At 35.4% G+C, this 16,039-nt stretch overlaps 2 protein-coding genes across 2 annotated transcripts; both read right to left on the bottom strand.

Moving 5' to 3' along the window:
• Nucleotides 1–305: 305 nt before the first annotated feature.
• gcga (glucagon a) lies at nt 306–4,463 on the bottom strand. Its single transcript, XM_084118009.1, has 6 exons — nt 3,634–4,463; nt 3,425–3,545; nt 3,052–3,207; nt 1,870–1,986; nt 845–988; nt 306–723 (listed from the first exon to the last, which is right to left on the bottom strand). The coding sequence occupies exons 2-6, from the start codon at nt 3,511–3,513 to the stop codon at nt 699–701; spliced, it is 531 nt and encodes a 176-aa protein (XP_083974135.1). The 5' UTR covers nt 3,514–3,545; nt 3,634–4,463; the 3' UTR covers nt 306–698.
• A 371-nt stretch (nt 4,464–4,834) lies between these two features.
• Nucleotides 4,835–16,039, bottom strand: dpp4 (dipeptidyl-peptidase 4). The gene is made up of 26 exons (XM_084116753.1): nt 15,698–16,039; nt 15,432–15,516; nt 14,704–14,796; nt 14,282–14,376; nt 13,787–13,861; nt 13,658–13,710; nt 13,434–13,503; nt 12,799–12,919; nt 12,493–12,647; nt 12,311–12,405; nt 12,099–12,231; nt 11,926–11,964; nt 11,747–11,845; nt 11,450–11,520; nt 11,320–11,373; nt 11,111–11,238; nt 10,947–10,994; nt 9,974–10,072; nt 9,829–9,898; nt 9,544–9,738; nt 7,758–7,812; nt 7,474–7,573; nt 7,313–7,371; nt 7,087–7,159; nt 5,864–5,937; nt 4,835–5,554 (listed from the first exon to the last, which is right to left on the bottom strand). Exons 1-26 carry the CDS (start codon nt 15,698–15,700, stop codon nt 5,465–5,467), a joined length of 2,232 nt encoding a protein of 743 aa, XP_083972879.1. The 5' UTR covers nt 15,701–16,039; the 3' UTR covers nt 4,835–5,464.

Raw genomic sequence — 16,039 nt, 5'->3', positions numbered from 1 at the left:
CAATTTCTTAAACCAATATTGATACTATTATGGCACAATAATAATAAAAACAGATAAACATTAAAGTTGGCAACAAAATAAATGAGTAAATAAATAAAAGCGTTAACAAATGTATTTTTTAATTTAGGAATCTTGCTCATTTCAGAAATTTAACTATTGTTTAATTATAACTTTAAAAAATAAACATGCTGTAAATGGCTTTGCACTTTTAATAAACCGAATCCGCAAACAAGTGTATTGCTACAGATATCCATTAGGTGGCGCTAAATGCACATGTGTTCAAGCAGGAAAACAACAGGCTTGGGTGGAATATGAAAATGTTTATTTTGCAGAGCAAAACACCATTTACCATGGTACTTTGATACAGTGGTGGCACACGTAAATTGTCACTTTTTACCTGAGTGTTTAGTGCATTCACCTGAGTTTGTTTTTATCGCACACATAGAAAATAGTTCAAAACTATAGAAAAATATTTCATTTTTTTGTTTTTGTTATAACTAACATGATGTTCTTCAACACTAGGGAAAATAAATAATAACCACAGTGCTCAAAGTTAAAAAATAAAATATTAATATGGCTTTTGATTTCAAGAGTTGTATCCGTTTTGCCTTTAAAAGATATGGCTTTCATTCATTTTGATGATCGAACCCCCTTCAGGATCCAAATTTAAGCTCTCGCAAGGGAAGCCCAACAGTTCTTCATTGAGTCCCGCCACGTTTCCCACTAGAAAAGAAAATAATCACATCATAATAGACCCATATTTTGTTCTTGCACTGATTATCATTAAAAAATGTCATATGTCTTTATCTTATCAGTGTTTTAGCCACTTCAGAGAGGACTTTACCTTGTCCCTGATGTCTTAGAGTTCATCACCCATTGTAAATACTCCTTAGCAGCGATGCTGTCCAAGACCTTGTTGACGTCACTGGTGAAACTGCCGTCTACATGCCGCCTGCGGCCCAAATTTGTGCCTCTGTTGATCCCAACACTGCGCATATGCGATACAACAACTTGTGAGCATGTGCAAATGACACTTATTCAAAGTTTAAACCAGTGAATTATGAGTTCACAGTTAGCAGTTAGCTTGCGGCCTGCATTGAGTTAAGCACAGTTCAGCAGGTTAGCTTGTGGTCTGCATTGAGTTAAGCAGAGTCTAGTAGGTCAGCTTGTGGCCTGCAGTGAGTTAAGCACAGTTCAGCAGGTTAGCTTGTGGTCTGCATTGAGTTAAGCAGTTTAGCTTGTGGCCTGCAGTGAGTTAAGCAGAGTCTAGTAGGTCAGCTTGACGCCTGCATTGAGTTTAGCAGGTTAGCTTGTGGTCTGCATTGAGTTAAGCAGTTTAGCAGGTTAGCTTGCGGCCTGCATTAAGTTAAGCACAGTTTAGCAGGTTAGCTTGCGGCCTGCATTAAGTTAAGCACAGTTTAGCAGGTTAGCTTGCGGCCTGCAGTGAGTTAAGCACAGTTTAGCAGGTTAGCTTGCGGCCTGCAGTGAGTTTAGCTTTTTGCTTTAGCATGTTCCTTGAAAATCAGTTTATTTGTAGTATTAGTTATGCGAAGTTTGGTTATAATTAGCATCTTTGCAGTCAGTATTTATTTGATTAGCACAGCAGAACCAGAAACAGAAGAAGACATTAGCAGAGAAAGATAACCAGAAGCAAACAGCTTGGTTTCAGCGCTATTTATTAGCATTAGCATTTGACAGTGAGGATGGACAGAGTCGCAGTAGAAAAGAGACAGATGTTGGGGAGAAGAAGGCATGATGAAGCGGGCGTTTCAGCTATTTTGCTCTCTCGCACACACTCTCTTTTTCTTTATTTCCATCACTTTCACACTGTAAGGCACTGAAGGAGGGACTAGAAGCGTGGAAGCCTACTCTTGCTTGGGCTGTCCAGACTTGAGCCAGGCCACGAAGTTCTGGGCCGCTTGGTCCTGCAGGTAAGAGCTGATGTCACTGGTGTAGGTTCCCTCAGCGTGACGTTTGGACGGACCACTGGGGGGGGGAGTTTAAGTGAGTAATCATTGATTAAATGTTTGATTTTGAGTTAGCTTAGAAGAAGTCGGTTAGTGTTATGCCTTAAAATATAATATAATATTATCACATTTTGTATTATATATTTCATGTATTTTTTTCATATAATAATATAATTGGTTATATAAATGTTAATGACATTATATAGTTTTATTTGATATATTATCAAATATATATATATATATATATATATATATGTATATATATTGTATTTTTGTAATCAATTATATATGTGAAAAAGACAACATATCTTAAGTTTTCATATGCAATGTATTTCAACATATAATGGACATTTTTATTTTATAGTTTGTTCACAAGCTTCTAGTTTTATTATATTATTTTATGGTGTTCTATATTATATTCGTTTTTTTCGTATTATTTTATATACATATATTATTTTAATATTAAAATAGTGGATCAAAAAAGTTCATCGAAGTTGTCCTAAGACAAGAACGGGTATTGTTCAAAATGCATGAATACCTTGATGAAAGGTTTGATCCACTTCAAATGTTGACTACTGTATATTATTCATATAATTGCTTATCATATTATAGTGTTTTAGTTTTATGATATTATATATAAAACACAAAACATAAAAATATAATATACATAAGCTTAAAATATACAATCTTTATATCTTTATATATATATATATATATATATATATATATATATATTTTGTTTATTATAACTTTATAACATGTGTATATATATATAATATATAATTTTTAAGAATAATACTATAAATACATTGTATACATTTGAGAACATTTTTTAAGTTTCCATATACAGTATATTCCAATATACATAGTATATTTTTCTTATATAGTATATATAAAATTATATATATAATGTTTATGTTTTGTTCTTATTTGTTCTTACAATTTTCATGTTTTCAAAATTTTCTCAATTTGATTTGTAATTTTCGTCATACTTCAGTACTTCTTTTACACCAAATGTTGAATAAAGTTGTTGTTGATTTATTACAGAAATCTATGAACAGTATTACACTGTAATCGTGCCTACCCGTTTCTCTTTGAGTCCATGAGCCACTGCACAAAGTCTTGTGCCCTCCTGGTCTCCAGGTACTTGCTGTAGTCGTTGGAGAACGTCCCCTCAGAATGCCTCTTTACGCTCGTGAAGCCCTGAGCCCTCGGCACAAGACTCTCTGCTGTCTCTGTGCTGCGCCACCAGAAGAAAAACCAGTGTTAAACCGTGAACATCGCAAAACCATGGACACATTTCCAACTGAAAACTCCCCAAACAGTTATAAAGTGAAAATGCAGAGCTGTTTTCAAACTACCAAACTGATCAAGCACTAAGTATACAAGTAAATTACCTTAAAACAATTTTTTTTCGTTATTTACTGCTCGGAAATGACATAAAAGATTCCTCTGACCTTGTGCTGTCATCTTGTAGTGGGACGCACATGCTGTTTTGAACAAAGAGGAGCAGAAGAAGACCAGCGAGATATTGGACGCCTTTCATTTTCACAGCTTCTTTAGAGTTGAACACACGCCCTGTCAAAATGAGAAAGATAACTCCATTTGAAACCAACCAAACATCTACAAGAGGTCAATGGAGTCCTTGAAGAGATGCTCAACTTACCGATGGATGGATGGATGAGATGAGATGAGATGAGTTTGCTCCTCAAGCACAGATCTTCTCCTGGCTCTTCTGCTGTTGGTTTTGTGGCCTCTTCCCAAACTTCTGGGTCTTATATAGTCGGTCCAGGAGGGCCGGCCCGTCTCGGCAGCCCACACACACGCGTGTGTGCGCGTTGAAATCCATTAGTGTCAGTCCATTACCCGCTCTGGATGAATCCGCTTGTGTTTGTTTAAAGAGAGAGATGTGCCAAAGTACCTCCAGATAAGAGCTGTCCTCGAGGTGTCAGACAGCTTTCGCAAATAAACCAAGAAAAAAATAACGCGCCGAGTGCTACTGTCGGAGAAAATCAAGAGGGCAGACGGATACTCTGGCACAAAGGGTTCACGGAGAACGTGACAAACCCATTTTTCGTCTGTTATACCTTAGTTGTACATGATTTTTATGTCCTACCCAGGATGCTTTGCACACAAAATCAGTGTGATTTGAGTGACACCGATCATTTTGATGCCATTTTAAGATGTCATTGAAAATGTTTTGGTTTGCTGAATATACAAAAATTCCCAGAATGCATTTTGAGGTGCTTGTGTGCATTTGATTAATGGAATCAGTGTCATATTTGTTGTTTTTAATCAACAACTTATTGATTTGGTTGAAACTACATCAGGGTTATATTTAACTAAAACTAAAACTAAAAGCAAAACCATGAAAATCATTTTCATTAAAATGAACGTTAACTGAAATAAAATACAATATGCAAAAATGGAAACTTATTTTATTTGAGCTAATTGCCAAGGCAGTATTTCTCATTTTTATTTAGTTTAACTTGATCTAAAATAACTAAAACTGTTTTTCTTTTACATATGAAAAAAAACTAAATGTCAAAAACATGCACTAAAACCTTAAATAAAATTAAACTTAAAAACAGTAAAATAAAAAAACTAATTCAAAATATGAATCTCAATGATATACTATTATACATAATTTCATTTTATTAATAACTTAAATATCCATTTTATTTATTAATAATACATTAATTAAATAAATTAAATAAAATCAGGATAACAAAAGTACTAGTTTAACAAGTTTAAGTTATGAAAAATTATGGCTTTTTGTACGATTGAAAAAAATATTGAATATGCTTAAAACTCTTGAATATGAATATATAATGTGTAAACTTGTAAATGAGTCACAAACAATTGAGTGCATTTATAAAATTTATTAAAGATCGAAACTATCTCTGATATAGTAAATTCATACAAATTATGGCTTATAATTTAAAGGCACATGAAATAAATATTTACCTAAAAACTCACGAGATTACTTGATACTCGACAAAGCTTTATGACAAATGACTTGAAGTGTGAAAATACTTTTTAAAAATGTATTTCTCTTTTTGAATTGAATGATCGAAATATTAAATTCATATCTTGTATTACTTTCTTTGTGTTCTTTACATTAAACTAACAGGTGGCGATGAACTTGACATGGAAAATACACAACATTGCTCTCCCCAGCATACAAAAGTGATTAAAATAATATTAATTATAATAATCAAAAAATATTTTCATATTTTTTCCTTCTTTAGCTAGATCATCAAGCTTCATGTTTATCCAGTATGTATGTATTTGCTTTATCTGATGTACAACTAAAGATTAAATCATGACTCATTTGAAAGTGATAAACATGAATAAACGGAGTCTGTTATTGCAGCACAGTACAGAAGGATTCAGCGGCTGCTCATCGGGGGTCACACGCGCGTTTAAGAGTTTGAAGTGGTCTGGAAGTAACGCAGATTCAGTGCCGTGGCTTCTGGGTGGAAAGTTGCACAACTTCAAGCAAAGCAGTTTTTCAGAAAGTGACTCATGTGAATGTACAAGTGTTGACTGGCCGATCCGAGACCGTGGTCGTCATCAGTGTACCACTGACAGAGACACACAACAGAACACCATATATTATATATAAGCATCTAGAACCATTTTAAACAATATTTACTAATTCTTTTAAAATGTTTTGCAGTGTTAGTGAGCATATTTATACCTTAATAATAAATAAATAATACATTATACAACTAAATATTCGGATTAATTGTATTGTAAATTCAATTATATATATATATATATATATATATATATATATATATATATATATATATATATATATATATATATATATATATATATATATACTCGTTATATGCTATAACTTATTAGAACAAATTTGCATGAATTACCATTGCATCAAAGTCCACGTCTTCATCCACGAGCGCTTTAGATATCTGAGCAGCTTGTTGGAAGTGAACATTATCTAAAAACAGAAATAGAAAAGCACGGGGAAAAATCAAATCGATTAATCACGATTAATCACATCTAACATGAAAGTTTTTGTGTGTGTGTGTATATGTATATATATATATATATATATATATATATATATATATACAGTGCAATGCATAAGTTTATACACCCATGCTAAAGTTGACTAAAAAGAGGAATAAAAAATCATATTTTGGAAATTGAACTTAATGCCTTAATTTAAAAAATTAGGAAAAATCCAACCTTTTAGGACACCAATTTTCTTTGTGAATGAATAATGTATCGTAAATAAATAAATGTTCTTCCTTAAAATACATGGTGCATAAGTGTGTACACCCCTATGTTAAATTCCCATAGAGGCAGGCAGATTTTTATTTTTAAGTATTTTTATTATTATTAATTTTTAGGATACTATGCATCCTGATAAAGTTCCCTTGGCCTTTGGAATTAAAATTTCAGTTAGCCTAAAAGCTAGTTTGATTTGCATTGCTCTCAATGCAAATCAAACTAGCTTTTAGGCTAACTGAAATAAAACCATGCCAATCTCTAGGTATGGTGAATGCTATGTGATGATGTGGGGCTATTTTAATTCCAAAGGCCAAGGGAACTTTATCAGGATGCATAGTATCCTAAAAATTAATTTAAAAAAAATACTTAAAAATAAAAATCTGCCTGCCTCTATGGGAATTTAACATAGGGGTGTACACACTTATGCACCATGTATTTTAAGGAAGAACATTTATTTATTTACGATACATTATTCATTCACAAAGAAAATTGGTGTCCTAAAAGGTTGGATTTTTCCTAATTTTTTAAATTAAGGCATTAAGTTCAATTTCCAAAATATGATTTTTTATTCCTCTTTTTAGTCAACTTTAGCATGGGTGTATAAACTTATGCATTGCACTGTATGTGTGTATATGTAATATATGTACTATATATATATATATATATATATATATAAAAATTATGTTAGATACGATTAATCGTTATTAATCTATTTGACAACACTAGTTTTCACTTCATTTTCATTAAATTAAGTTTTGAAATTGCTCAGTTGCAGAAACCAGATGTGTGAGAGAGAGAGAGAGAGAGAGAGAGAGAGAGAGAGAGAGAGAGAGAGAGATGGGTCGTATCTCACCGTCAGCGGTGCCGTGCACCAGGAGGTACTGGACTGATTTAAAGTTCTTGGCTCTTCCCGTCACTGTGGAATTCTGCAAGAATAATAACATAAATCCTCTGTGACGCAGCTCTTGTGCTTTCCTCTCGTGAGTTATTTTAGGACTGACTCACGGATCTCTGCGACGTCATCATGGGAAAACCACAGATTTAATCAGACAGTTGTAGAATTTAAGAGTGTAACTTACGTCATAAAAGGCCTGATTCTCCGCCGGCGTGAGCATGTACCTCTCAGTGTAAATCGAGTCTGGTAGAAGTTACAGTACAACCGTCTTATCACATGATATCAATGAATTTGGGGTGAAAAAGTTGAAAGCACATTGTGATTAGGTTATTTACTGCTACATACCATAATATTCCCATTTAGACACCGGAGCGACAGCCATACCGCATTTAAACACTCCACTCCCGGCTCCCAGGACCATCGAAGTGACGTAACCACCGTAAGACTGTATCGCAAACACAGGATTACACATATAGTGGTCCAAAAGCATTTGCATTATGTAACAAAATATCAAAACAAGTGCCATTAATTTTAACGAAACATAAAACAAGAACTATTTTCAATCAAAACATCTCTCAAAAAAAACGTTGTTAGGTTCATGATATTAAATTTCTGGTAATTAAACTTACCCATCCCCAGATGGCAACCTTGTTTTTATCTATGAAGCCCATGTCGATAAACTGTCTGAAGATGAATGAACAAAATCAGCATGTCATTTTTAATCATTTAACTGCAAATGTAAATTATATTAAATGTAATATATGATTAAAATAAGAGTGAAATTTTGCTAATATATCTCATCTTACTAAAAAAATGTTTATTGTAGAGATATTAGAGCATTGCTAGGTGGTTGCTAGGGTCTTCTAAGAGGTTCTTAGGACACTGCATTGCTAGATGGTTTCCAGGGTGTTATAGGTGGTTGCTAGGGCATTGTAAAGTTGTAAGGTGGTTGCTAGGGTGTCACTAGGCGGTTCTGGGTAGTTAGTAGGATGTTTCTAAGTAGTTTCTGAGGTGTTCTGAGCAGTTGCTACGTCAATTTGCATGATTGTTGGGGTGTTGCTAGGTGGATTCCAGGGTGTTCTGAATGGTTTCTAGAATGTTGCTAATTGGTTGCTGAGGTGTTCTGGGTAGTTGCTAGGGCACTATTCATTCTTTTCCAGGGTTTGGTTTTTTAGGTGGTTGCTAAGACACTGTTGCTAGGATGATTCTAGGTGTTCAAGGTGGGCATTGCTATAGGGTTTCTAGGGCATTATTAATTGGTTTTCAGGGTTTTTAGGTGGTTGTTAAGACACTGCTAAGTTGCTAGGATGATGCTAGATGTTTCGTGTGGATGCTAGGGCATTGCTATATGGTTTCCAGGGTGTTCTGGGTAGGCAGTTGCTGATTAAGTTGCAAGGTGCTCCAGATGGTTGGTAGTATGTTGCTAAGTATGTTGCTATGCATGTAGTTGCAAGGACATTGCCAGGTTTGTAGGATGATTTGAGTGGCTGTTAGGGTGTTGCTACATGGTTTTCAGGGTGTTCTGGGTTGTTGCTTGAGCGTTGATTAGTGCATTTACATTTACATTTACATTTATTCATTTAGCTGACGCTTTTATCCAAAGCGACTTACAATTGCTATACATGTCAGAGGTCGCACGCCTCTGGAGCAACTAGGGATTAAGTGTCTTGCTCAGGGACACATTGGTGTCTCACAGTGGATTCGAACCCGGGTCTCTCACACCAAAGGCATGTGTCTTATCCATTGCGCCCACCACCCACCAGTGGTTTTCAATGTGTTCATGGTGGTTGCTAGGACTTTGCTAGGGTAATCACAAGTATGATGTTATATTTCCAGGGTGTTCTGGGTGGTTACTAGTATGTTGGCAAGTGGTTTCTGAGGTGTTCTAGGTGGTTGCTAGGGTGTTGATAAATGATGTCTGCTAGGACATTTCTAAGGTGACTTAAGTGGTTGCTAGAGTGTTGCTAGGGTGATTTGGGTGGTCACTTGGGCATTGTTAGTGGTTTGCAGGCTGTTTTGGGTGGTTAGTAGTATAAGTAATTTCTGAGGTGTTCTAGGTGGTTGTTAGGGCATTACTGGGTTGCGAGTGTTTTATAGGGTGTTCTAGGTGGTTGCTAAGTAGTTTCCAGGGTGATCTGGATGGTTGCTAGGGTGTTGCTAAGAAGTTTCCAAGGTGATCTGGGTGGTTGCCTACTGGATCAAGTTAAAAGAGTCTAGATATGGATCCTTCAAAGTCTATGAGATTTTTTCTTCATTTTAACATCCGCCAGTTGAACATTGTATGTCAGATTGCCTAGTAAAGTAACAGCTGACCTCTACGCAACAAGACACATCGTTGGATGAATCATTCATGTCTGGAGCACAAATAACATCAAAACTTATTCAATTGAGAGCAATGTGGACACATATTTGTACCTTGCAGCCGTTATCTGATCCTCGACTTCATAAGTGCCAAGTCGTTTGTAGAGGGCATGCATGATTTTGTCTCCTTGGTAACCACTTCCTCTACCATCAAAACTGGCCACGATCACTTTCTCCGTGCTGGCCAAGTATGTGGACCATCCCACCCTGAACCGGAAATCTGACTTCTGACTGCAGGGGCCCGCATATCTACAGGATATGAAAGAATCAAGACTGCAGTGTCCATCCAAACCAGATCAGAGTTCACAATCAGATCACAAAAAAATGCAGCTAGCTTACACGTCAATAAGCAGAGGATATTTTTTGGATTTGTCGAATTTGGGAGGCAGAATCATCTGGTACCAAAGGTCTGAGGGGGGGGGGAAACATAAGATTAGGATTTAGAACAAACATATTTTAAGTTATCCTGCAGATTTAGCCTTACCAAACTCTCCGATCTTCAGCGTGCCGTGCATAACCGACGGCATTGCGATGCTCTGCAGGGTATTTTCCAAATCTCTGTTGTCTTCAAAAACTCTCACGTCTAAAAATTTTTTAAGAAATGAATTAAGGCCCGTTCACTCCAAGAATGCTAACTATACAGATAACTATATTAGCACCCACACCAGCGGACGATATCGTTCTGTTTATTTTAAGCGCGCACTGCAGATTTGACATCTGGCTGTTTAAATGATATATATATATAATTATCGTTCTTCTCCTGGAATTTTTTTTTTTTTTTAAAGTGATTCCAATGAATCATTCCTTTGCGCCATTATCATTATATTTGTGGTGTGGTCTCTACTATTCTTTTATATTTAGAACGATTTTTACAACTATATCTTTATCATAATTAATTGTTATAGTTAACGTCCTTGGTGTGAACGGCTCTTTTATCAGTACCAGGAATTAAAACAATTAGTAATGCAGAGATATTGAAATTCTACCTGAAGCTGATCATTTATTGGCCGATAACCAATAAATCATATTATAAATTGATCCTATTTTGTAAAAAAAAAAAAAAAAGTTTTTAAAATGATGTAATAAATTCATAAATACAGAGAATCCATCTAAATGTCATCTGATAACGATCAATTTAAAAGTCCGATAACCGATATGGTCACAACATATTGTGCATCCCGAATAAAGATCATTTAGAAAAGCAATTTTCCAGAATTTCTAGACATGCGTAAAAAATAATATATGAAAATATAAATAAATGAAGAAATAAATACATTTTTATTTTATTTTTGAAGAGGACATGACACGGTACGTAGAATTGGCGGGGATGGGATTGAAAAATGTTGTAGAGTAAATGGAATATGAACCCATTTACGCTAACCGCTAACCGCTAATCTGTGCGCTAAGTAACTGCTAATGGCACCAATGAAACAGTTGTTTTGAATGCTTAGCCCTACCTGTTCCATCTCGGCTGTTTCTCAGTGTATACAGAGGCAGTCCAGGCCCTTCGGAAACAAACAAATAACAGGACTTGGGAACGTTTCATTGATTTTATATGTGCTTTATGTACTTTGCATATAGAGAAGTGGAATGACCTAAACAATGAATATACGTGACGTACCAGAACAGCTCATGTAGTAATAGGTTCCTTCAGCGCTAAAGAGAGCAGAGTTATATTTGCACCGGTCCACATTGAGAGTACAGGTCAGACACTCCCTCCCTGAATGAGCACCACCATTTATGGTGATTCTGCAGAAAGAAAAAAAACAACATTTTATTTAATTTTTCAACAATAAAAATGCCTGATTGATTTCAGACCATAGCACTCACTTGTAAACGTTCCTTTGGCCTGGACTCGCATTGTGTTCGTTACTTACATAGTATCTGTCGAGAACAGAGAAAAGAGTTGAGAAAAGAAACCGGACACTCAATGAAAGACGTTTCTAGTAAAGTAACTTACACGGCATTGCTTGTGACTTTAAGAATGCTAATGACCTCCCATTTTCCGTTAGTCAGAAAAGTTTTTTGCATCTAGAAAACAATATTGGATTATATATATTTTTTAAGTAAAAAAGACTAAAATCGAAAAAAATGCAATAACATTTTTAAATATTCTAAATGTAAATATTCGAAACATAGTAACGCAATAACGAAATAAATAAAATGTAAATATATATGTCAAATTAAATGTAAAGTGTATTAATGTATTAATTAATACATTACATAAATGTATGTAATCTATAGCTTGTAAACTCACTCCATTTAAATAAACAAGATGCTTAAATTGCTCCTCGTTACTTAAAATGTGATAGTAGCTGTTGCCGTCCGGCCGAAAGACAGGTTCATCTGGAGAGAACTACGAAAAACAACACAAACAAAGAGACATAAACATTGCATTCAAAATCACATGACATTTTGTAATCAAATAGTTCATACCCGGCCAACCCAACCAGTACTGCTTGTGATAATCTGGTTCTGTTGAAAAAACACACAAGAAAAAATTCAGTTGATTTATTAAAGGATAATCTAAACTTTTGTTGCTACACTTTTATTATTATTGTAATATTTATTATTCAACCTCAAAAAACACTGACTGAAGTTGGTCATACCAGTGAACTTTCAATCCAAGTGCCACCATTGAAGTCGTACGTCTTCAAACTGACATAGTTCTGTGTTCTTTTCTGCCACTGGACTGCAATTCGCTCATCTGAGGCCCACGTAACAGTGCTCAGGTAGTGCTCTCTGTGATAAAACATCTAGTTTTATGTCAAATTATTATTATATCTGCCTGAAGATGAAGGACCAATCCAAAACTCCTTACCCTGCACCAACATCACTAGGGACCTGGATTTCCTCGACCGTGGATGAGTTTGAATCGAACACAAAAAGTTTTACAGTTGGGTTTGGGGTTCCAGCCTTGGAAATTAATTAATGGAAATGTCAAAAATGTGTACAGTATTGTGTAACATCACATTTTGCACCGTGAAACTTAAATTATTTTACCTTGGGGTAAGGTATGAAGACCGTATCTGGATACTGTCCCTCTCCATACCATGTGTACTCGATATTGTGGACTTGAGAGTCGTTAAATTTGGCGTACGCCACAAACCTCCCATTTGGTGACCACCACAAAGCAAAGTTGGTGGAGAACATCTCCTCTACAGAGAAAACAGATATGCAAGACCACTTAATGGTGTTTTTATTGGGGATAAATTCTGGGTGAACTGTTCCTTTAAGTCTTCAATATGTTAATGACCTCCGTTATGATTGGTTAACATCCATCCGCTTCATTAAATATGCATCTCTTACCCTCATACACCCAGTCAGGAATGCCATTGAGGATCAGGTTGTGGGCTCCGTCATTGGTGACCCGGATAAATGTGGAGTTGGGAGATTCCTTCACATATACGTCGTTCTTCCACACAAATGCCTGCATGGATTAGAGAAAAAAAAATATTTTATGTCTGCAAAGGGTGGAGAACAAGGGCTAGATAATTTTTGTATTAATAAATTGCAGTATTTCAACTAAATGTTTCACAACAACAACACACACACACACAAAAAAAGCTTTGTGTGTAAACATATTTGTCATGCAACAGAGCTAATTGGGAAAAATTTAGCTTAGATTAGCAGCATTGCTACTAGTTAGTTACACCGGTATTGAAACATCAGTACACCAGTATTTGTTGGAAGAATTAGCTTGTTACTGAAAAAGCTACACTGTTTTAACGATTGTAAAAAATTTAGTTTGTGCTGCTATTTTTAGCTAGCTAGCACCAAAGCATGTATTAGCATATGCTAGTGAACCTAGTTCTTCATAGACAGAAAGAACAAACTTTTATCAACCGATGACATGGCATAAACTAGTGAAATGAAGACGATATTGATAAGGTTTTACGACATGTACATGACAGCAACTTGTACATGACTGATAAGATACTCACTAGTTTGTGGCCGGTCGGAGACCACGCTAGGTACTGGATTTCATGTGGGATATCTGTATTTATAAAATCCCTGAAATAAAGAGAAAGTTAGACATCTTCAAAAAATACAAAGTGATCATTGTTCAAAGTTATGACAGGTATAGAGATCCATAGCATGCAGTTTGTTAGCATAAACAGTTAGCTAGCTCAACAGACCAGATGTTTAAAAACACAAGTAAACAAACCCTTTTTCCAGGTCGTAGATGGAATACGATGCGGTGTACGAGTGTCTCCATAGCTGGTGAAGAAAGCCAATATTCAACATTGGGATATGATTAATAATTGATTACTCATCAAAGCGTTTCATTGATTACCTTAGTGTAGTTGCTCAGGAAACAGACATATTTTCGATCGGCTGACACCATGTAATCGAAAGCTTCCACACGGGCCTGATAACACCAGAGACAGACAACTGTTGTACATTCAAAGAATAGATACAAATGTGCATTTACATTTACAGTTCTGAGAACAGCGGCCCCAAAAAATAAATAAATACTGTGTAAAAATTAAAACCAATTTTTTGCTGCTTCCCTGTAAAAGTCTCCGGCATGATGCTAGGGTGGTCTTCAGTGCTTTGCTAGGGTATTCTGGATAGATGATATGTGGTTGCTTAAAAATGTCTTTCAAAGTGTACAAATAGTGATTTTAGAGTAAAATTGTAAATCGACATAACGGAAATCACAAGTCTGATTGCTTTTAGTGCGTCATGGTTCACATTTGTCCATTCAAACTAAAACACCACTGTGTTTTTATATTTAGAAAAGGGAATGTGTGGTAAAAGCTCTAATAGCCTATGCAAAATGTCTTACAAATATCTGTTGGTTCACGAATTCACTTCCATTTCCTGTGGTTGCGTTGATCAGAAGCACTGAGCCCTCTCCTGTCTTGTGAAGATATTCATCATCTGAATGATAAATTGTGCAGAAAGGTAACAAATTATTGTTAAAAAAAAAAAAAAAAAAAATGTCAATATCCACTTACAGACGTTGACTTACATAAAGCACCATGGTATTACTATGTTTTTTTGGACATGTTACTATGTAAATACCATAGTATACATGCACTTACAAAAAAGTACTAAGGTACATGGTATATTTAAAAGTACTGTAGTATTCTCATTTGATACCGTCGCTGTACCATGGTACAGACACAGTATAAATTTTATTTTATAAATATGTCTAAATTTGCAATATAAATAAATATTGAGCAAATTTTCCAAAACTCATAGTACCTGAGACCCAGCGCAAGTTGTATGACTTGGTTCTCGCTGTGCCGTTGAAGTAATCTTCTAGAGTAAATGTCCTCTGGTTTTCAGTTTTATCATCTGAGAGAGAGAAAGAGAGAAAGTAAGAGAGAAAGAGAGACAGACAGACAGACAGAGATAGATAGACAGATAGACAGATAGATAGATAGATAGATAGATAGATAGATAGATAGATAAATAGATAGATGGATGATAAAGTAGACACACAGACAGACAGATAGATAGTTAGATAGACATGTAGACAGACAGACAGACAGACAGATAGATAGATAGATAGATAGATAGATAGATAGATAGATAGATAGATAGATTGTCTATCTTGATAGATGTTATTTATTGAGACTTTTCTCAGAGAATTTGTTGTATAATACACACGTGTGTTTGTGCATTATAAAAAAGTAAAATCATTATCTGTACAAAGTTCAAATTCAGGGAAGATAATGTCCCAGATAAACGCTGGAAAGCGTTCAGCTTCTGAAAACACTGGATGTAAACACTCCCGGAGCCAGTCATCCAACTAACTATAACATTACTTCATGAAAGAGTGACACTTATAATCAATGAATGACTAACAGTTGGACATATACAAGTTTAACATGAAGCAACAGAGCTATCAATCAGAAATCATGATTTCATAAGGCATATTTATAAACGTATATAAACACAGATGGATTTATCCATTTAAAATCACCTACCGTTGAGGAAAATTGCAGTTGGAACAGCTATTAAGACAACGATCACTACGATCCCAAATGCTGCCAGAAGCCATTTTTTAAGATCCTAAAACATGACAAAAATAACCAAATAAAAAACGCTTTAGAATCATACAGGACAACATACACAACACCTTATGATAGGTAGGCTACTCCCCAAATGCGCTTTTACGCACAACTCTCTAGAAGTTAAAAGCGCAATCTACAAACTGTGCACACAATATTTGCACTATTTAACACTTACTGACCATCTTAGAGTGAAATGCGCGAGTCTTGGTTCAGAATTCCGTTATTATCCAACGCAATTCTGTCTCTGTTGCGCGCGCGGACGCTCTCAAGAGTCGAACAGAGCAGGAGTGTTAAATATTACCTCAACTTTGCTTGTTAAGGAAACAATAAAGTGGTGACAGATTAAAGTTCGGATTCCTCTAAAACGCGGTTACTTAATCAGTGAGACAGTAATTTCTCCGTAATGCATGTCAGAGTAATTAAACTGGTGTGACGTTTTGTGCACTAAAGAAAAAAAGTTTCCTCAAGTTTAATTCACTTTCCCTCACAACATGCCATCATTCCAGTGTCCTGCATGCAAT

The sequence above is a fragment of the Abramis brama genome (assembly GCF_963993115.1).
Source record: "Abramis brama genome assembly, chromosome: 6".
NCBI classification, from domain to species: domain Eukaryota; kingdom Metazoa; phylum Chordata; class Actinopteri; order Cypriniformes; family Leuciscidae; genus Abramis; species Abramis brama.
Note: the sequence above shows the minus strand (reverse complement) of the source record. Positions and strands in the feature narration are given on the sequence as shown.